Consider the following 23,017-nt stretch of genomic DNA (forward strand, 5'->3'; position numbering starts at 1 on the left):
TTGGTCGATCATGTGCACCTCTCGCCTTCGTTTATTCTCGCCAATCTAATTGGGACGTCTACGGAGCAAGCTTCAAGGGTTGAGCCCTTTTTAGCTTGTTCGTCCGCTTTTTCATTCCCATCTATTCCTATATGCCCTGGGAGCTAATATAGATGTATGCTTCTCTCTGTACAGATTCTCTCCAGAGATTGCTTACACTCTAACATGCATCTAGATGTTGTGCTATGCGAGATTATTGCCTTAACTGCTGCTTGACTGTCAATATAAAAGTTAACACGGTTGCAGCTTAAGCTATTCTCTTCCAGGGTTTCTACTGCTTTGGTTACCGCTAATATTTCCGCTTGGAAAACGCTACAGTAATCTGGCAGCCTGTAGGATCTGCTTATTTCCGGATCAGCGCGGTATACCGCAGACCCTACTCCTTCCACTACATTGGAAACATCGGTATACACATGTATCGCCTCGTCCGCCATTTGCGCACCCTTGCACCAATCGTCCACCTCTATTGTGGCCTTAAGATCTCCATCGAAGCGCAGATAGGGAATCAGGTAGTCTACTCGTCTTGTGATTGATGATGCTATACAACTATGGACATATGTTCGGCGCCCAAGCTGCCCCGAAGCACCGGCAAGCGGGTTGTACTTTAATGTAATTAAGACCATCCATAATCGCCCATTTTGCAACACTATTGAAAGCCACGGCGATGTCCAAGAATACTCCTAGATCATACTCCTTATATTCCAGAGATTTCTCTATGCTTATTACCACCCTATGCAATGCGGTGTCTACTGACTTGCCTTTGGTGGCCGCATGCTGTGTTGTGGAGAGCAGCTTTTCATCCACGTTGGACTTTATGTACACGTCTATCAGCCTCTCAAAAGTTTTGAGCAGAAATGATGTTAAGCTAATGGGTCTATAGTCTTTGAGATACACGTGACCGATCTTCCCCGCGTTTGGTAGAGAAGCTACACGAGCAGTTTTCCAAGAGTGCGGTACATGATTCAGTCTTATGCACCCAACGAATATTATTTTAAGCCATTCCACGACCGCCCTACTTGAGACTTGTAACATGACCGGGAATATACCATCTGGGCCCGGCGATTTAAACTTAGAAAACGTCTTCACCGCTCACTCGATCTTGATATCGGTCACCAAGCCCGGCACTACTAGCTCGGTGATCGAAGTGTGAGTGATGTCTGCTGGCTTTTCTAAACCGTCTCCCGATAGGAAATGTGTACCGAGAAGCACCTCTAGGGATTCCTCACTATTACGTGACCATTCGCCGTTCTCTTTCTTTATTAGTCCCTGGACTATGTTTCCCTTTGCTAGGACTTTTTTCAACCGTGCTGTTTCGATGGAGCACTCTATGTCCGTACAGAAACTTTTCCATGAGGTTCTCTTAGCCCTGGTAATTTCACGCTTGTAGATCCTCAGTTGATCCCTGTACTCGTCCCGACACGCTTCGCTTTCCACGGTCTTTGCGAGCTTAAACATTTCTTTTACCTGTCTTCTTAGAAGACTCAGCTCATTGTTCCACCATGGCGGCTTTGCTTTTCCTCTGAATCCTTTTAGAGGGCAAGCTTTGTTATACGCAGTCATAAGCGTCCTTGTTAGGAATTCATTCGACTCCTCCAGTTCCTCTATATTAGCAACCTCTTTGGGTTGTCTCTCTTTTGTTTCTATATTTTTCTGAAAGTTAGTCCAGTTCGTTGACCTCTTTAGGGGGATGCTGAAGCTGATATACGCATGGTCGGAGAAGGATGGTCTATCAAGAACCATCCAATCATAGCTTGATATATCACGCTCGGAGCTCAATGTAATATCCAGAACATTACTGGAAGTTGGACCAATGTATGTAGGGACATTTCCCCTGTTGGCTATCTGCAAATTGGTTTGCAGGATGTAACAAAATAGAGATTCGCCTCTCTCGTTCGTATCTGCTCCTCCCCACGCATTGTGGTGCGCATTGGCATCTGCGCCTATGACCAACCGCCCTTTGCGCTCTTCCTTCTGTACTAGCCTTTTGCACTCCATCGGTGGAACCTCCGCAGCATGGGCCATGTAGCAGGACGCCAGGATAAATGCCTGCTTATTCTTTTGCTCAACGGCCACCGCTACGAAATCCTCAGTGGTGTAATTAGACAGCATATATGAATACAGCTGTTTCCTTACCATTACTACAGCTCGCAGCCGACCTTACGTTTGCGCGTAGTAAACGCCAAACCCGCGCGCGCTAAGTCCAGATACCTTTCCTCCCGATGAGAGCCACGGCTCCTGGGATAGCGCCACGTCAAACGAACCCTCCTCAAGGGTTTGGAGCAGTTCTTTCGACGCCACTTTATTGTGTTGGAGGTTTATTTGTAGGACTCGCAGCACGATTGGGCTGTTTGTCCCCCTCCACCACCTTCGTCTTGACGTCGTCGTCCTCCCCTTGCCCTTTTGGTTTAGAGTATTCGAGGCCCCCTTCAACCTCTCGTGACCGTTGTGCCGGGTGTTCCTCTGTGCGAATCACAGCACCATTTAGCGGTTGCTCCTCTTCTAGCACGTTGGTTGTGATGTCGGGGACCTTCACCTGTCTTTTTTCCCTTGGGCTTTTGAGGTCCTTTTCGACTTCGCCGACCTCTAGCGTGTAAGGGTTTTTATCCACGGGACTTCTTTTCCTGAGTCGCATGTAAATTTTGCCAGTGCCAAAGGACATTTTGCCTAGCTGCGTGTACAAAATATCCTCCGCCTGCTTGTTTATTTGGAAGATGTAGAACTGACCATCCTCGGTAGGCCGAGATACAGTAAGTACCTTCCAATCCTGTGTCGGTATGTTCGGATTCTGATTCTGCAGAAGTCGCAGTGTATCCTCCGACTTCATCACGCATGGTATCCATACCTTAACTTTCGGTACCGTGGGGATTTGCGCTTTTTCCACCACCTCAAACCGCGCATTCGTGCCTTGCCTTTGGAGGTTTGGAACGACTTCCTCCAGCCACCGCAAGCTCGCGATGTTGTCGCACGCTATCATCTTCACACCATTATACCATCCCCCCGAATCAAAGGTTGGAAGGGGCTTGCTTGGTTGTTCCCGCATCATCTTAAGCATTAAGCTAATAAGCTCCCCTTCCACAGATCTCCACCTTTCAGTAGTCATTTGTCCGAACGGACTGCTACGATCAACCAGCGCCACAGTCAGTGACTGCTTTGCCACATCACTCATCTTCTCGGGAAAAGCAGGAGTCTTAGTGTTATCTCCCTTTGGAACCTCCGAGAACACCGGAGTCTTCGCGTTAACTCCCTTTAGCGCCTCCGAGAAAGCCGGAGTCTTAGCGTTATCTCCCTTTGGCTTATCTCCTACTTCCGTAGTTGGAACTTCCCTCTGACTGGCAGCTTTCGAGGTAGTTGCTACCTCGCTATTGGAACCCATCTGTCTTACAGCTTTGGGCCTACTTGTCTTGTCTATGCGACTGCTCTGCCTCGCGGCTCTAGGACTGGGTCCTTTCTGCCTCTTGAAAGCAGGCTTGTCGCCTTCTGCCGAACGTTGCCTCTTCATTCTGCCATTCGACGCTTCTTCCTCCTCGTACCGGTTGCAGAACCGAGGGTTTCTCGCAGCAAACCTTTTGAACTGCCTTCGACCTATTTCTACCGCTTCATGGGCCCATTCCAAGCGCTCGATCTCCACTTCTGTTGGGTCGACCACTGCTCCCAAGCGTTGTACAATTCTTAGTGCTGCACGGTACTGCGAGAGAGCTCTTTTACTTCCTCTGCTCCGTACCCTTCTCCACTCTTCTACTCCGTTTTCATTTGTGTGCTTCTCCAACACGGAGTTCATTGAATCAGCACTACTCTCGCTCCCCGAGTCCGACGCATCGCTTAATTCGTATTTGTCGTCCTTGGATTGCGACTCAGTCCTCCTCTTTATATCCTCCTTATTACATTCAGGTAATGAGTTGTTCATCTTGGTCGTACGACCACCTGCCCGACAAGGCGGGCTCAGCGGTCCAGTATTATATACGGAGAAAGAACCGTCCGCCACAGCAGCGCCCCTTACTGCGGTAAGGCCATAACTACTTCCCGAGATGGCCCGGTATCGGGAAGGCTCCGTTAGAATACAGCCGAATTTATCCCCTGGCTGCAAATCGTCCAATAGGCACGGTCCGCATAACAGCCTGGATTAGGGGGTTGGCAGTTCTTGGTCACCGACATCCCGCCGCCCTCCTATGAGGCGAAACGGCGTAGATGTCAGTCCTAAACAGCTCCGCCTCATAGTCGGGCGCTATGGAGTTCGGCTAAGCCCTCACACCAACGACAAGGTGCCTACCCTAGTGAGGGAAATTTTTATGTAGATACACATAAATTCCTAGTTCGGTTTTAGCTATCGTATAATTTTACGGAGTATATATTTAGGTAGTACTTTTGTGGTCATGGCGTATATCCACCGGACCTGGTTGTCATGAGTGAAAATCGGCTAAGATCAGCGCTTTGAACACCGAATAGTTGGAAGCACCCCAAAGAAGACCAATGCTTCTTAAACTTCTTTCTTCCAACTCAGTAAAGTTCTGCACATTTCTCTGCTGCCAAAGATGTTGGGAGTACCTTTTGTACAGCAGAGTCGTCAGCCATTCGCATAAAATCTGCTACTCATGCAAGCTGTTGTGCTTTTATTCGTTTCACTTTGTTCATATATATATGTAGATTTAATAATCAAAACGCTTACAAATGTGTGTCTAACACAAACTAATAGTAATATATTTAGGAATTAAAAGTTCCGGCGGAAGTAAATCAAGGTAAACGCCATGCCCTTTCTAAGTATCGTTCAAGGACCCTACTATGGAGCCATACGTCAGCACTGATCGCACAACTGTCTCATGGAGCCGTAGCACCATCTTTGGGCTGGGACCCATTTCTTACCGCATATCGCCTTTCAAGCGTAGAAAGCGATGTAGGCCTTTCGTGCTCGCTCCTCGATGCACGTAGTAGATTCGCCTACTCCGGATCCAGCTTAAAGCTACATCCCTGTGCCCACTTTCTTAATTTTGCAAACATTTCTCCATGATTTCATTCATAACTGAAGGGAATGGACATGAAATCAGGATCGTCACATCATCAGCGTAAAATATGGTTTATAGTAATGATCCATATCAGAGGAGCATCAAACTGGAATCCAATTCCTTATAGGTTGCTCCAGCCCTTTTAAGTTGTTGTATGCACCTTTCACATCAACAAAAGTGGTCAGAGTAAAATGTTTATGCATACGGGATTTCTCCACCACTTTTTTGTACATATCTGAGGTTTGGTGAAAGGGTTTGCCATTCCAATGTGAAATACGACCAGTGTGAAATAGAAACTCCCTAGCATTCTTTCATAGCACAAATTCATTATACTTAGACCATTATTAATGACATGAAAATTATATACAGGGCATCACTCATGTATGTGTAGGTACATATCTATGTATAAACAACTCACCCACCATGCGACCATTGACTGCAGTGGTGGAGTTTATACTCGTTGGGGCTTCATTACTCCCCATAAGTGCTATGAAATTGGTGAAAACTGTAAAAATTATTATAAGCGAGACAATCATGAAGTTGGCTGCTTTTACAAGCATGTATAAGTATATGTATGTCTGTGATATTAATGGCGAACCCAACATCCTTTTGATAAAATATTAAACCATGTCTTTGTGAAATAATCAATGTTTTCTCTGGTTAGCCGGGTACTTACCTGTTTGTACATATGCGACTCTCCGTAAGAAAAAGCCCCCAACTCGAACACCTTTGATTTTACGCTTCGATAGCTTTCGCATGATGGTCCATTTACTGGAACGAACATTAATTTGTTATAAATCGTTAAACAATTTTTTTTTTTTTTCGAATTGGGAACCTTTTTTCGTGGAGCGTCACATATACCTGATATAACCAGCAGATAGTAGACTTAATCCAGGCATTTGACAAATGAAAAACAAAACAGCAAATTATGATTTGAATGTCTGTTTATTCTCATATTGAATTGTGTACATTAAATGCGCTTATCTACAAATAGTTATGATTTATTTTTTATTAAACCTCCATATAGTTACAATGCAGCAGTTGGACAGTGGGCAATGGCTCTACAGGAGTATCGACGTCTTAAAAGCAGAAATCGGAAGCTTTAAAAAATTAAAAAGAATTTTTGGAAAAATATTTACGAAATTTTTTTTGATACAAAAAACAAAAAACTCTGACAAATTTATTTCTGGAAAAATTGTTTAAACATTTAAAAATACTAACGTGAAATTAAAGGAAAAAAACAAAAAAGACCATATATATCTCATCGAAAATAAATTAAATTTACTTCCAAAAACGAATAAAAAAAAAGTTTAAAAATAAAATATAAACAAAACCCAAAAGTACGCAGAATATTTTTAGAAAAAATGTCAATAAACTTAAAAAAAATTTGAAATATTTGTTCTAAAATTAATCCATTTATTCGAAAAAAAGAAACAACTTCAAAATTATCAGTAAATAGGAACTAACGCGTAAAAAAATTACAAAAAACGAAAGAAATATTACAAAAATGCCCAGAAAATAAAACAAACATTTACCTAATAATAGAAATAATAATATTTTTTAAAAAGCAACGTAACACAAATTTTGCAAAATAACAAAAATTAAGAAAGAAATGCGCAAGATACTAAAAAATAATTGAATGTTATCAAAAAAAAAAAAACTTAAAAAGACACAAAAATATGGAAAAGTATAAAAGGTTAAGGAATGAAAATCACAAAATCATATATTTGAAAGTAATATAAAACAAAAAAAAAATTTTACAGACAACGATTTGGGATCAGGAAATAATAAACAAAAAACTTGTTATGTAAATGCGATTTCAGTTTAATAAAGATGGCATTTTATAGCACAAAAAGATGAGTACCAAAAAAGTAGTTGATAATTTAGGAAGAAGCAAACCAATAATATTAAATTATTCATACCTAATTTTTTTTTTTTTTAATTTTAATAAATTCTCAGATATGCAAGCCCAAACTCACAAACTAGTAAAGTAAATTAAAATAATTTAAATTATGTAAGTAGATGGATAATGAGAAAAATATTATGCAGCAAAATTTATTTTAAAAATCAGAGCTGCCAAAGGGTAAAAGAATTGTAAATAGATAAATGGTGAGAAATGTATAGCAAAATTGTATTAAAAAAAATATGAGCTTCTAAACAAAAAAAAAATTTAATCAGGAAATACATCCCACGCAACAAGATGAAAAACAAATAATAAAAATTATTTTAAATAAAATCATAGATAAATATGTTTAAAAAGAAATATGAAAAGTAAACATAAAAAAATAAAAAAAAAATAAAAAATATTTAGATAAAGTATTAAAAATAAGGAACAAATAATTTAAAACAAAAGAGATATATATAAACTACTGCAAAAAAATTTATAAAACTAAAGTTATAAAAAAAATTTATTAAAATTAAATTTTTTTTTAAGCAAAATAAATATTGCCAATATCAAAAAATATTTACACTGACAAAACCAAATTTACAAAAAAGTAACAAGTGATATATTTTAGGATATAACAGGATCAACTTCATTAAAAGACATTTTCAATACTAAAATAAAAAAAAAAAAAAGGAATTCTAAAGTAGAATAAGTCTAGTCAATTTTTAAAATAGAGAAACAAAATAAAATATATAGTAATAATATATAAGTAATAAATAAAAAAATATTAAAACAAAAATATCTCTAAAAAAATAACAAACAAAAAAATAGATTTTTTTAAACAAAAAACACAGTTCTGATGGCGAAGATTATTTGAATTGAAAAGAGATACATTTTTTAAAATTTTAACTAAAAAAAATTAACATCGAAATAAAATTAAATATGTAAATAAATAAAATAACAAATTGAAAAATTTTCAACATCATAAAAGTATGTTTTAAATATCCAGATTTAAAAGAAAATAAACTAACAGCTTGTAGAATCGAATAAATCTTACAAAAGCGAAGGAGAAATTAAATATGTATAAAAATAAATTGAGAATACAAAAAGATAAATATCTGTTTAAACCACAGCAATAACATTTATTTTTTTTTAGTAAAAAATTACATTTATTTTTATATAAAAAAAAAAACATTACTGATGATAAAAATTTTCGAACTGACAAAAAAAAATTAGGAAAACGTATTTAGTGATAAGTTTTAGGAAACAAAGCAGTTTTCAATATCATCAAAAAAAAATTTATATATTGAAATAAAAAATATTTAAAAAGTTGAAAAAGTCCACTAAGTCATTTGATTTTTTTTAATAAAAAAGAGATTACATTTATTTTTTAAAGCACAAAAAAAACAACATTGTTGATGATGATAAAAATGTTTGAATTGGCAAAAAATTTAGAAAAAATAAATAATAGGTGATCAATTTTAGGAAATTTAATAGTTTTCAACATCATTCAAAGAATTCAATAATTAGAAAATATTATTTATTTTTAAATAATTAGAAAATATTATTTATTTTTTTCTTTCGAATTTGAAAACTATTAAAAGTCGCGAGGATTAACCGTGAAATAAAAGAGAATTTTATATGAAAAGACCTTTATTGAACACATCGAAAAACAGGAATGAGCTTTTAATCGTCGTAATCGTTTAATCATTGAAAATATTGTTCTGTTGCTACAGTAGATATTCAAGTGTATTTGCTGTACAGTATGTTTCAACAAAAATTATACTTATTCACAATCTTAAAATATGAAACGACGTTCTGTAAAATAATACCACATATTTTAAAATTTTTGAATTTTTTTTTAGATATTTATTGAATTAACTTTTACACTCTTTTCGTGCCATTTTTCCAACTGTGTGTTCTAATTTTTTTCTTATTTCATCAAATTTTATTGCCACGACTTTTCCTTTTGGTAACATTTGCAATATTTCGAAATTTGTATGGATTGTTAATAAGGGTCCTACATTTATTTGAATTTATTTTTTGTTTCTATTTAATCATCTCTTGTTTTCGATATTTTTTATGCGCTCACGCGATCCTCGTACACGTACATATATATATATACATATAACTATTTATTAATTTGTTGTCTTCACATTCTCTAACTTTGCTTTTTTTTCAATTAAATAATCTTATATTTAAACATTTTTTAACTATCTTTATTTGCTACACTGATTTAATTTCATAAATATATTTAATTAAATTAAATAATTCAACAGTTAATTTAATCTTTTTTTCTATATTTCAGTACATTCAAAACCAATATTTTGTTCGAATTTGTTTTGTTAATTTTAAATCTAGATATATGCAGTCATACAAACATACATCTAAATATGTATGTATGAGTGTCTGTGTGTAATTCTATATGTTTTCTTTGATATCGTTTTTAACATTTTCACCATTGATTTGAAATTCTTTCAGCTTTTTATTTGTAACAAAAACTAAAGTTATTTAATTACAATCGCAAGCACTACGAATACTGTTTCGTTCGAACTTTTTTTATTTCTTCAATTTTAAATTTTCATAAAAATTTACAAAGTTTCGTTAAGCTGATGTAAATAATGCCATTTAAAATTTTATATACAAATAATTTGTTAAATAATTTTGTTGTAATTTAATTACAAAATAAAGCTTAAACTTACTAATTTTTTTTTTATATAATTACAATTTTATATTCCTAATTTATATCATTTATATATAAAGACTAATAATTTTTTACTTATTTATAATTTAATAAAAACATATTTCACAAATAGAAATTTACACTTATTTATTAAACATTTCGTTTTAATTTTTTTTTTATAAATTAAAACTTTATTTACATTGAATCTTTCAATTTTAATTGGACGTTGTGGCAGCGCACTGCCCTCAAGTGGCCCAATGACACCAGGCTAATCCTGTTCATTATTATTTTATTTTTTTATTTATTAATTCTCTTATTTATAATTTTTTTTTGTGTCCGAGTCATTGATGGGCAGTGGTTTGTCAAGCGTCGAAATCTAAAACTGCTCAGCTACAGAAGAAATATCATCAGCTGAGTGTAAAACTGAATTAGTAGAATAGAAACAAACATATGCAGAAATAACGATTAAGAAAGATAAGGGCAGCTTTTTTATAAAAAAAGGGAATCCGACATATCAAATGTGTTTGAGTGAGAGTTATAATCTTGGCACTAACACCGGAAAGGTTCGTTAAGTTCGAAATTAGCTCTGCATTATTTTAAAAGAAGAGGTATACAGTGTCTCGTAGTTCGACAGGGAACACTAAAAGTTCACTTAGTTCAGAAGAAATGGGCTTGAAATCGATCCGTTCAGTTGTTTTGTTATAAATATTACGCCAAGCATTTCCTTTCGACTAGCAAGAGTTGCAAGATTGGTGAGTTTTAAACGATTAGTGTAAGGTGAAAGATTAAATGAAGAGTCCCACTGAAAATTCTTTAAGGCAAATAGTAAAAACTGTTTTGTATTGATTCGAGCCTGTCAGTATGGACTTGAAAACGCGGATTCCAGACTATTGAGCCATACTCTAATATCGATCTAACCAATGTTGTGAAGAGGGTTTTCGTAACGTACGGGTCGCTAAACTCTTTCAGAAATTAGAATCTGAACACCAAAGGTGACACTAATGATACTCGAAAACATATTTTTAAAGATTACTCTGTGTGTTCTGTCACAGAGATAGAAGGAACTCCAACGAGTGAGACTAGGTCGAAAGCCAAGCATGTCTAGTTTATAGACAAGTAAAGAGTGGCATACTTTATCGAATGCTTTACTAAAATCGGTGTATATAACGTCTGTGTGAAGATTTTCTCTGAACCCATTCGAAATATGAGTTGTGAACTCAAATAAATTAGTTATGATTGATTTGTCCTTACAAAACTCATGCTCAGAACTTGCAATTAATGTTGAACTCGAAAATGTTAGGTGATTTGTAAAGATTGCTTCGAACAACTTAGGAACAGCGGACAGTCTAGCTATGCCACGACAGTATAATGCCACTTTTATGGAGAGGGATGAGAAAGGATTCTTTCCATGCCATCGGGAAAATTCCGTACTTCAAATATCAGTAAGAGATGGGTAGATGCATTCTGTACATTTTTTTAAGAAAGCATGTGTAAATTAAATCAGGGCCATATGTAAAAGATTATTTTAGGGTCTTTCGGTACAATAACACATCTTCAGGTAATAAATGTGGAGCAGAGTTTGAATTACTTGAATACAGTTCATAAGGATATTTACCAGGTGGCAAAACAAACTCGCTGGATAAATTACATTTGAAAAATTGAGCGAAGCAATTCACAATCACTTGATTTTCATTAGAAATATTACCACTAAACTTAATAGCAGAAGGAAAACCCTTTACCCCACGTTCAGAAGTTACGAAACCATAAAACGACCTCGGGTTGCAAATAATTTTCTTCTTAATTTTACAGACGTAAGCTTTATAGCACTTTTTATTAAGTTAAAAGAATAGCATAACGACCGTTATTGGAATGTAAACCTGTCTTCTTATATAATTTGAAGTAACGTGACTTTTTGTTTTTCAAAGATTTTAGTTCTTTAGTGATCCAGGCTTCATTCATGGTTCGTCATATGAACAAATACGTTTGGGCACATACTTTTCCAATTAGGGTATAAATTATACTTTTAAAATAAAAACCGTGCTTATCTACGTCCGCGCTATGTTGAGGTCAAGTTATTTTAGAAAGTTCTTCAATTAATTTTTTAAAATTGGCTCTCGTAAAATCAAAACGACTGGTATAATCACCTAGTTTGTTTATGCAACCATAAATATTCCATATGGTTTCGTAAACTATCTCGAGTGAAGGATAGGAAACATATTCAGGTAAAACTAGATGCTCACATCGATTCATAGAGAATTTTGATACGTCATCCACAAAGGCTAAATCTAAAATTTGTCCGTACTTATATGGAAAAATATTGATCAGATTAAGACAAATATCGGATATTTCATACAAAAAGTCGTTGTTACACGTCTTTGAAGAGACTGGAACAATGTTATGATCATATGTGTTACATAATATTTGCGGTAGGTTAAAATCGCATTGACAAGCATTGAGACATGGTTTCATCATCGAATAAGCAGTTATTATCAGTGAAACATGCTGCATATATACTGATTGATCAGTTGAGGGAGGAATGTATCAAACCACTAAATAAATCCGTAATCTGTTTATCAGAATTCGTTACGCATTTAAATTCGATGTCATCAGTAGCTGGTCAATTAACCTCCTCGCATGGTATTGAACAATGTACAGCCAGCAAAGCACTACCCCCGTTCCGTTTAATCGTTTATTTTTGCCACAAAAAATATCGGAATTAAAAACTTGTCGTCTTAACCAAGTTTCAGTAAAAGCAATAATATTATAATTACAGTGAAAAGATTTTAAGTACAAATCGGCCATTTCATTATTGATTTATTTCTGACGTATTTTTTGTTAGAACATTTATAAATTATTAAATTAAATTATGCTAAAATTTTACTTTTTACGTCTAAGTACTTTTAAATTTTTTTGTATATTTTTGTTTTTTTTTTTTTAATTCTAAATTGAGAGTTGTCTTAAATAGGATTATTTATAAATTTTTCGTTTAATTTAATTTAAGTCTTAAGTCAAAAATATGCGCCTGGAAAAAAGAGAAGAAAATATCTTATAAAATATATAAAAAAAAGATTTGTTATTTTTCATATATATGGGCCAGGTAATTGGAATGCCTCCGTTACAAAAAAAAAAAAGTTACAAAATACAGCCCTTTTAGCTTAAATCTTATGCTGGAATTGTTTCGAAACACAAAATAAGCAAAGTTTTAATTTTGAGTGAAATTAAAAAAAAATATGCCACAAAGAAAAATATAATTCTTAACAGAGATTGCATTCAACTGTTAACTAGAAAAAAATTTCGGTTTAGCACGGAAAAAAACTGATATTCATAAATAAAAAAGGGCTTTCTCCATACCGTATATGTTTTTTTTCGGTGGCTCTCAGTTATCACTTTTTTATTTTCGAAACTTTTATCATTAATGTGATTTATTGTCTAATGTTTTTTTAAAAATGTAATTTTGCGGTCTAAATAGGATTCGGGAATGGTAAATTTCACTTCTGCTCTGTTAGAATTAGCATGATGTTGACTTAATTTTAAATCCACAAAATTTAAACCAGAAACACCAAACTACGACCCGATCGTATAAATTTAAAACCACGTAGGGACTATTTCTAAAACCTATTTTAGATAACTTCTGGAATGTTCAGGTATAATTTTGGGATAACTTCTAGAGTTTTTTGGATTAATGTTGGGATCATTTCGGGATTACTTTGGACTTTTTATGTATTTTTATGAGATGATTTTAAAAAGTCGTTTGGGAATATTTCGGTACTGTTTTGATATATTTACGGGATCATCTTGTGATTGTACCGGAGCCATTCTGAGAGTTTTGGGATTTAGCTAGCAATTTTTTCGGGTTAATTTCGACATTTTTTTTTAAATCATTTAAAAGTTATGCCGCTGTTATTATTATCGGATTATCATCGGCATATCATCGACGTAATATTAAATTGTTATCGATAACAACGCTTATAAAAAAATTATAGGAATATTATCGGCGAATTATCGACATGATATCAATTTGTTGTCGAAAAGTTCTGTATATATACAGTTATTCAAAAAATAAGTACATGTTAAGTTTATTCTGAAAAAACTCAGTGGCTCACAGCTTAATTGATAATTTTAATCTAAAATATCGCAAATTTCCTAACAGAAACCACATTCAAAAAAATGTCAAAGGTTATTCAAAAGTAAGGATAATTAATCAAAATTTCAAAAATAACCATCAAAATTTTCAAATTTTGTTTCAGAATTTCTAGAAAATTTTGGAGTATGCAGTTTTTGTAGCCTAATACATTTTAGTACAATAATGTGCAAGTTAGAAATAGCTCAAAATTTTTCCTGAATTTTCAGAATTTTTTTCGGCGAGGGTGTTGAGCAATTTCGCAAATACAAAATGCATTTTTGTTCATGCGATGTATGGAAGCCAACGAAGAGATATCTCACACACATAGACGAAGTCATCAGCCGAAGTAGTTACTCACACATACACACGCATATGGCTATCAGAAAAGCATCAACTACAAATATACATGTGTATATCTGGTAACCAAGCATGAGATACAAATGTTCCCGAACTGTTCGCGAAATGAACCGAGAGTATAAAGCAGCGCAAGCTGAGGAATCAGTAATCAGTTTTATTTAAATACGCTATTAGGTGCGAATGAAGTATAATTGTACACTCTCAAAGTAGGCTAATAAATCCATTTTGCAAAACAGAATATTGCAGTTTATTCGACAGTTCCGCGATTCGAACGTTAGCAGAAGGTTTCAGATAAGTGGAATTTCCCAAAATTCTTTACAATATATACCTACGTCTTCGTATATGTAGCAGGAGCTGTAACGTGTAGGTGATATTTAAACTTGGTTGATAAGCTAGAATCAATGTGGTTCGCTCCAAGTGACTAGTTGGGATAGGGCCGCCAACTTTAAGAAATGTCAAACCGGGAGATTTGGGTATTGAATAATGAAGTGTTAAAATTAAAATTAACGTTTCAGATGCTATTTTAAAGTTTCCCAAATAAACAACAGATTTTTGGATATGAGGCCAAGTGATTTTTCAAACCCTTCTCATACGTACATATATCTTCAACTTAAGTTTGAGGTGGGAATCAATTCAAAGGAGCATTTAATTTAAGCCCCTGGAACCTACTAAAGGATTTTGAATCACCGATTTCGCTTATTATTTAAGCCAATCGGGATACAGTTTTTTTTGTGAAAATCAGTACTTTGCTTTGCTGGAAACTTGCTTTTTTAACAACTTAAGGACAATTTGAAAACATGCTCGACTTGTGTCATTTTATTTGAATTCATTGTTCCTTATTATATTTTTTGAAAGAATTATGCAAAGTGAGCATTTATATGTTTTATATAACTTTTCTTTTAGTGTTTTGTTTTAATAACTTGCTGAATTCGGTGATACGAAATCCGTGATCAGCCGGCATGGAAAGCGTCTGTTTTTTTAAATAACTTCTAAACGATTAGAAGGAGTTAAGTTTCGCAATTGGATTCTGATAATTGGCAGTGATGCGCATCCATTGATACCCATTCCTACAATATCGGACCAATTTTCGACATGAACAATAAATGACCTAGACAGTCTCAAATTAGTAGAAAATATAATATCGCGATGGACGCCGCCGCAGCGTTGATTATTTCGACATTCGGCGGCGGCGTGCGAAAAACGACGAAAATCGGCGGCGGCGGCGGCGCTTATCTGCGGCGTATAACTTTACTGGGCACTCATCTCAGATCGCTATTTAAAATGAACGAAATCGGACTATAACCACGCCCACTTTTTCGACATCGAAAATTTCGAAAAACCGAAAAAGTGCGATAATTCTTTACCAAAGACGGTTAAAGCGATTACACTTGGTAGGTGGGTTGATCTTATGACGCAGAATAGAAAATTAGTAAAATTTTGGAAAACGGGCGTGGCACTGCCCACTTTTAAAAGAAGGTAATTTCAAAGTTTTGCAAGCTGTATTTTGGCAGGAACGTTACTACTATTACTATATATGTGTTAAATAAAAATTAGCAAAATCAGATGACGAACACGCCCACTTTTAAAAAAAAATTTTTTAACGTCAAATTTTAACAAAAAATTTAATATCTTTACAGTATCCCAACAAATATTTAGGTTAGAAAACGATTAGAAGACGAATCGAATTCTAATATATTTCTCTAAGGTAGAAGGTTAGAGAACGATTTGCGAAACTGTCGCGAATTATAGCATTCTCGACAAAAAGGGGACTTCGTTCTCGATATCGAGAAAAGGGTTAGAATTCTAATCGAATTCTAACGTCAAATTCTAATGAGTTTCTAATGAGAATTTTGAAGTGATGCGCAATTGAGTTCAATTATTTAAAATGAGTGAAATTTTCATAGTTTCATTATATCAAATACGTTTATTTGATTATAATCTTATGTATTAGGAATGAACATATTTCAAAGGCTTTTTCTATTATAATAAATTAAAACCGTACTTAAAGATTGAGCTCAGCGTTAGTTAGAGGTGCAGATGAGGAAGCGTTTTCTTCATGCCATTCAAATAGCCCTTCAGTAATATGCTCGCTTTCCTTTTTTACCTTTTTTTGATTCAATTTCACTTACTAGCATTTATCATAATACATAAAAAAACTCATTTCGCAACTTGAAATGTTTCCACTATTTTTATTTTGTTTGTATAACATTAAGAATGAGTGATAATGTCATGCAAATAATCGATAACGTTGACAATAATCATAACATCGCATTTTTAGTGTTATTCGAATCGATTCACAGTCGAATTCCAACCTAGTTCTCTAACCCAGTTTTCGATTCGAAATGCATTAGAGAACTATATTAGAATTCTAATGTAAAATTACAATATTTCTCTAATCTTAGAAACTGTGTTTGCTGGGATATAAGTAAATTATGTAAACAAACAACTCCAGTAATGGTATGTTGCAACAAAATACAAAAATAAAAGAAAATTTCAAAATGGGCATGGCTACGCCCTTTTTCATTTAATTTGTCTAGAACACTTTTAATGCCATAAGTCGGTCAAAAAATCACTTATCCTTCGGTAGGGGCATAGATTCTATGACGATACTGTTTTCTGTGAAAATGGGCGAAATCGTTTGAAGCCACGCTTAGTTTTTATACACAGTCGGCCGTCTGTCCTACCGCTCGGCCGTTAACACGATAACTTAAGCAACAATCGATATATCTTTACTAAACTTAGTTCGTGTACTTATCTGACCACACCTTATCTTGGTATAAAAAATGGCCGAAGACGAGTATGACCACGTCCACTTTTTCGATATCGAAAATTAAGAAAAATTTAAAAAATGCCATAATTCTATACCAAATATGAAAAAAGGGATGAAACATGGTAAATGGAATAGTTTATTGACGCAAAACATAACTTTGGAAAAAACTTTGTAAAATGGGTATCACACCTACCAAAATCCGAAATCAAAAGCCCTTGGAACCTTGGCAGGAGGGGTATCGAGGTGTTGCACATATAAATAAATTAGCGGTACCCGACAGATGAAGTTCTGGGTCACCCTGGTCCACATTTTGGTCGATGTCTCGAAAACGCCTTCACATATACAACTAAGGGCCACTCCCCTTTGAAACCCTCATTAGTACCTTTAATTTGATACCCATATCGCATAAACACGTTACAGAGTCACCCTGGTCCACCTTTATGGCGATATCTCGAAACGGCGTCCACCTATAGAACTAAGGCCCACTCCCCTTTATATAAGCATTAACTCATACCGTTCAAGCAAATTCTAGAGTCACCCCTGGTCCACCTTTATGGCGACATCCCGAAAAGGCGTCCACCTATAGAACTAAGGCCCACCCCCTTTCAAAATTCTCACTAACACTTTCATTTGATACCCATATCGTACAAACGCATTCTAGAGTCACCCCTGGTCCACCTTTATGGTGATATCTCGAAAAGGCGTCCACCTATAGACCTAAGGCCCACTCCCTTTTAAAATATTTATTAGAACCTTTCATTTGATACCCATATCGTACAAACACATTCTAGAGTCACCCCGGTCCACCTTTATGGCGATATCTCGAAAAGGCGTCCACCTATATAATTAAGGCCCACTCCCTTTTAAAATACTGATTAAAAACTTTCATTTGATACCCACATCGTACAAACACATTTTAGAGTCACCCCTGGTCCACCTTTATGGCGATATCCCGAAAAGGCGTCCACCTATAGAACTAAAGCCCAAGCCCTTTTAAAATACTCTTTAATACCTTCCATTAGATACCCATGTCATACAAACACAATTCAGGATTAACCTAGGTGCATTTTCCCACATGGTGATTTCCTTTATTTTGTTTCCAAAGCTCTGAGCTGAGTATGTGATGTTCCGTTACACCCGAATAAGCCTTCAAGCGTCGAAATCGAAAACTGCCCACCTACACAATAAAAACAAAACTTTTTTTCTGATTAGTTCGTTGTTTCATCAATGTGTTTGCCCAAAGATCCAACAATTCTCCTTTTAATGCCTCGCCTAAATTATCTCCTTGGTGCAATGTCATTGATCATTTTATTAACTAAGGAATTTTTTATGTTAAGAATTCCATTGAAGTAAATTGAAAATTATATGTGGGTTAACGAGTGTGTGGCAATTTTTGCCTCAGTGAAAAAGAAAGAAAAGTACCAAAATAGTAGTTACGGCATAAAAACGTCAAAATTTAAGAAAAGGACCAGCGGACCAAATGGGGTTGGGAGGGACTATTTTTTGCCCAAATGGACCAAAGTGGCAACCGTGTCACGCATTATGTCATATTTAGGATAGGATAGGTTAGGTGGTAGCTTCCCTGATAAGGATAGCTCACTTGGACAACACGAAGGTCCGTTGTGATACCACATACACCAAAAATAACGGTGACCTAGATCCAACTACTTAGAGAATCGTTGGGTAGCAACGATAAAGCTCCGAATGATACCGATCTCAACTTTGGATATATCCTCGGGAGATCCAAGTGAGTCGCGACCGAAGTACTTTCGCCTAATTCTGGCAAAAGCTGGACAATCAAGCATAAAGTGATTTGGTGATTCCACCTCATCATCCTCCATACAGCTGCAGCAGGATGGAGTTTCCAGTATATTGAGACGTACCGCATGGATACCCATGGGACAGTGCCCTGTCAAAACCCCAATGACCATTGATAGGTGAGCCTTAGTGAACCCAATTATTTCAGCAGACCTCCTGCCATCCACTTTCGGCCAGAAAGATCTTGCTACCCTGCAAGACGTGGTATCCGCCCAACGTTTGCTGAGCTGATTCGAGGCCCAGCTATGGAGGAGCAATCCACAGGTGGCCAGCGGGATCCCGAAGTCCCTACAGCCATCTTCATCCGGTTCAGTTGTACCGATGCGGGCTAAGAGATCCGCTTGACAGTTACCCGGGATATCACTATGGCCCGGGACCCAGATAATCTTAATTGTAAAATAATTCGATGCAATCGCAAGCGAGGTCAGGCACTCCCAGACCACCCTCGATCGCACTGTAGTTGAGCTCAAGGCCTTGATAGCCGATTGGCTATCAGAGTAGATGTTAAATTCCCTAACCGTGGTAGCACTGGATAGCATTCCATCCACCGCATCCTTAATCGCAGCAATTTCCGCTTGGAATACACTGCAGTGATCAGCCAACTTAAACTTGCGGCTTAAATTTAGCTCTTGACAAAAGACCCCCCCACCAACCTTTCCATCCAGCTTTGACCCATCCGTGAACAAGTTAACCGGTCCCATGCCCCAGATAATTCCTCTTCCCCAATCCTCTCTCTCTGGAATAACTGGGGTGAAGGTTGTATAGGGAGCTGTTATCGGCATACAGTAGTCCGTTCTGTCCGGGATGAAGTCGAAACTGGTAAGAAGGCTAGAGTGTCCGCGGTCAGAAAGTCTATATCCCATATCACGAAGCCTGACCAACGACCTTGCCGCGGCCGCCTTTCCCGCAATATCTACTGGGTATATGTTCAGCATGACGTTCAGTGCCAAGGTAGGCGTTGTTCTGAGAGCGCCACTGATACCGATCAGCGCCGTCCGTTGCACTGACACTAACATTTTGGAGGTGCTCGCCGTGTCCAGTGCTTTCCACCAGACCAACATATTTGCGCAAGCACATAAATAATTTACAGGCATAAACTTTTATTTGCCATTTCTGCTTTTTTAGACTCTTGTAGCTGTAAACTCCAAATGATTTGATTTTATTCATTCTCACTGACTATCGGGACGCAAATAGGGAAGGAAGATACCTAGTGAAAAGAAAGAAACATAACGCCGACCGATTTGAGTCTAAAGAATTCCAAAACTGGGTTAGAAGCAACGCACAACCAGATACATGTATCTGAGATACTCCAGAAAGTATGCAATGAAAGAAGCTATAAAATCGTGCAGTTGAAGTTACAGCTGAGAAATTTGATAGCTGATGGCCAACTAGTAGATTCTGGAATGGAAGCGCCTAGAAGATGCGAACGAGGAAATCAGAGAGTATAAAAGGCAACAACAGTAGAGGCGGAATAATTAAGTTTTTGATTAAGCACACAATCTGTCGGGCAATAGCAGAGTTATTTATTGTGAAGTATTATTAAGTATTGGATTTTGAATTATTAAATATTGATGTTATTTATTCAACAGTTTAGTGATTCGAACTTAGCAGAAGGTTGCAAATAAGAGGATTTGCAAGTAAATTCGTTACAATATCATATATCAAGGGGCTTTATATACCCGAAACCCAAATCTTATAAGTGCGAATAGAAGTTCTAACCAACCCAACTCACACTAAAAGTGAGTGTAAATATCCTGCATTTTTAATGATAAGGCACCTTTAGATCCCGCTATATCGATCGCAAGTTCACTGCCGCATTAATTTCATACATGAGTGCTTAATTGCCCTTCGCCGAATCGCTAGAAAACTACCCTGATGTTCTGCATGAATTTGGTCTGAAAGTTTTTAGTTTGTGTGTCAATTGGGCGCAATCCCAACGATTTTTTAAATTCAGAAACCCGATCGCAGCTATGAAATAAATTGTGTGCTCCTTAAAGTATGCAATGAAAACGGTATCGTATTTAATACGGACAAAGAGAATCTGTAGATAGTATTATAGTGTATCGAAAATGTAATGAAAGCATATCAATTGAATCTTTTAGCATGGAATAACTGTTATTCGCTTCACATATCTAAAAGCAAATCTCTTGTTGGCTGCAACATAGTAAATACCAAGCATTACATGTTTTAGGGGCACCTTATGGTAATTGAAATTCTGAAGGGTAACACAACTCAGAGAAACGAATTCAGGAAATCCTTTCGCAGATAGCCATGTACCTAAATTTCTTTAACCACTTACCTTATACCCAACGTATTCACCAGCACACACGGCCCTAAAAGATATTTAAATATCGCTGCAATCCGATCGGCCGAGGAGGTTTTTCGTGATATAGCCGCCATATTATCGCCTGAAAAGAATACGAAAATCACAAAATCACATTGAAAGCAATAACTATAAATCTATAAATGCAAATAACACACACGAATGCAATTACGAGTCTGCGTAAAATAAATAGCTTCATATTAAGTAGAATTTTATTTGTTCTTTTTGCAGTTTGGCAGCTATCAAAATTGTTGGCTTATTGCACTGGCTGTTAATTTGCATAAAATTCCATTTAAATGCAAAAGTTGCAACTAAGCAGTTGGCGAAACTAAATGATATTAAGAAAAATCAAGCAAAAGCAAATGAGATATAAAATATGAAAAAGTGAAGCGAAAAAAGTCATAAAATGTTGATTTGGTGGCAGTTATGCATTTTTAGAGTAGCGCGAGTCCAATTTAAACAAAGCAGCTGTTGCCCAACACATTAGCGCATCTGTGTATTTTTTGCCAAAAAAATTGACTTTCGAGTGCACAAGGGAACGAAAAGTATTAAAAGAATTGTGTTTTTTTAATAAGGCTGGTTAACGCTGCGCAGTTGTCTGGAGTTGTTGAAAATGTCATTTGTTCACTGGCTGAAATTGCGTTAACACATATAGTAGCGAACACAAAAAGCATCGAAATTTATTTCTGAATTTGGTCAGTTAAATTTTTATTTTTTGTTCGTTTTCGATAAATTTGGAAAAAATTTCCATGAATTCTGTAACTGAAACTATGCAAACCGATCTCCAAAACCTATAAAAATTTTCTAAAACTTTGAACTTTTTATTGAGAGGTTTCTTAATTTTTTCGTGTTTGCAGTTTTGTAGACCAATTAATTTTAGTCTATCTAAGTACAAGTTATAGGTCTCACAAAATTCGTATTGGCAATTCGTATTGACAATTTTTTTCCCAAGGGATTTTTATAGTTTCTTCTAAATGAATGCCAAAGCAGTAAATCTGTAAATCTGTAAAATCATACGGCTGGGTTCTCAGGTGCCGTATTTCCTCAAAATGCTTACGGAGATGACTCCTTAGGCCCGTAGGCGGTGCTGGTTCGTCAATCAGATGTCTGTTGGGATGCCCAGGTTTCTGGGTATTCAACAGAAACTGTTTGGTCAGCATCTCATTTCTCTCCCTGATGGGGAGTATTCTCGCCTCATTATGCAGATGGTGTTCTGGGGACATAAGAAGACTGCCCGTGGCGATTCTGAAAGCAGTATTTTGGCAGGCTTGTAGTTTCTTCCAGTGGGTAGTTTTTAGGCTTTGCGACCATATGGGTGACGCATAGCACGTAATCGGCTGGCTAATTGCTTTGTATGTGGTCAAGAGCGTTTCTTTATCTTTTCCCCAGGTGCTGCCAGCAAGGGATTTGAGGATTTTATTACGGCTCTGAATTCTTGGAACAATTGCGGTTGCGTGCGCACCAAAATGTAGATCCTGATCAAACGTCACACCCAAGATTTTGGGGTGTAGGACAGTCGGTAGCGTAGTGCCATCGACGTGGATGTTCAATATGGTCGACATTTGGGGCGTCCATGTTGTAAATAAGGTCGCGGAAGATTTAGTCGGTGACAATGCCACGTTTCGCGAGGCGAAAAAACTGGAGAGATCAGGGAGATAGCCGTTTATTTTATTGCATAGCTCATCGATCTTTGGGCCTGGGCCTGTTGCCATTATTGTGCAGTCATCGGCGTAGGAAACGATTGTGACTCCTTCCGGTGGTGAAGGTAGCTTAGATATGTATAAATTAAACAAAAGCGGGGACAGGACACCACCCTGTGGCACCCCTTGTTTAATTCTCCTTTGTTTTGATGTTTCGTTTCTGAATTGCACCGATGCCTGCCGACCACCCAGATAATTTGCGGTCCACCTTTTAAGACATGGGGGAAGGGTAGACCCTTCCAGGTCTTGCAGTAAGGAGCCATGGTTGACCGTATCAAAAGCTTTTGATAGGTCTAACGCTACGAGTACTGTTCTATGGTGG

At 36.4% G+C, this 23,017-nt stretch overlaps 1 protein-coding gene across 7 annotated transcripts in view; it reads right to left on the bottom strand.

Moving 5' to 3' along the window:
* Positions 1 to 23,017, bottom strand: part of dpr12 (defective proboscis extension response 12) — a 725,043-nt gene that overhangs the window by 151,296 nt on the left and 550,730 nt on the right. For 6 of the 7 annotated variants that reach the window (XM_067775740.1, XM_067775739.1, XM_067775742.1 and 3 more), the window contains one exon: positions 20,972 to 21,080. In XM_067775740.1, the coding sequence (XP_067631841.1) occupies positions 20,972 to 21,080 (109 nt within the window). Of the gene's footprint in view, positions 1 to 12,073; positions 12,627 to 20,971; positions 21,081 to 23,017 lie in introns of those variants that run through there. The other variant, XM_067775746.1, reaches the window with a different exon arrangement.

The sequence above is a fragment of the Eurosta solidaginis genome, chromosome 3, assembly GCF_040869045.1.
Source record: "Eurosta solidaginis isolate ZX-2024a chromosome 3, ASM4086904v1, whole genome shotgun sequence".
NCBI lineage: Eukaryota > Metazoa > Arthropoda > Insecta > Diptera > Tephritidae > Eurosta > Eurosta solidaginis.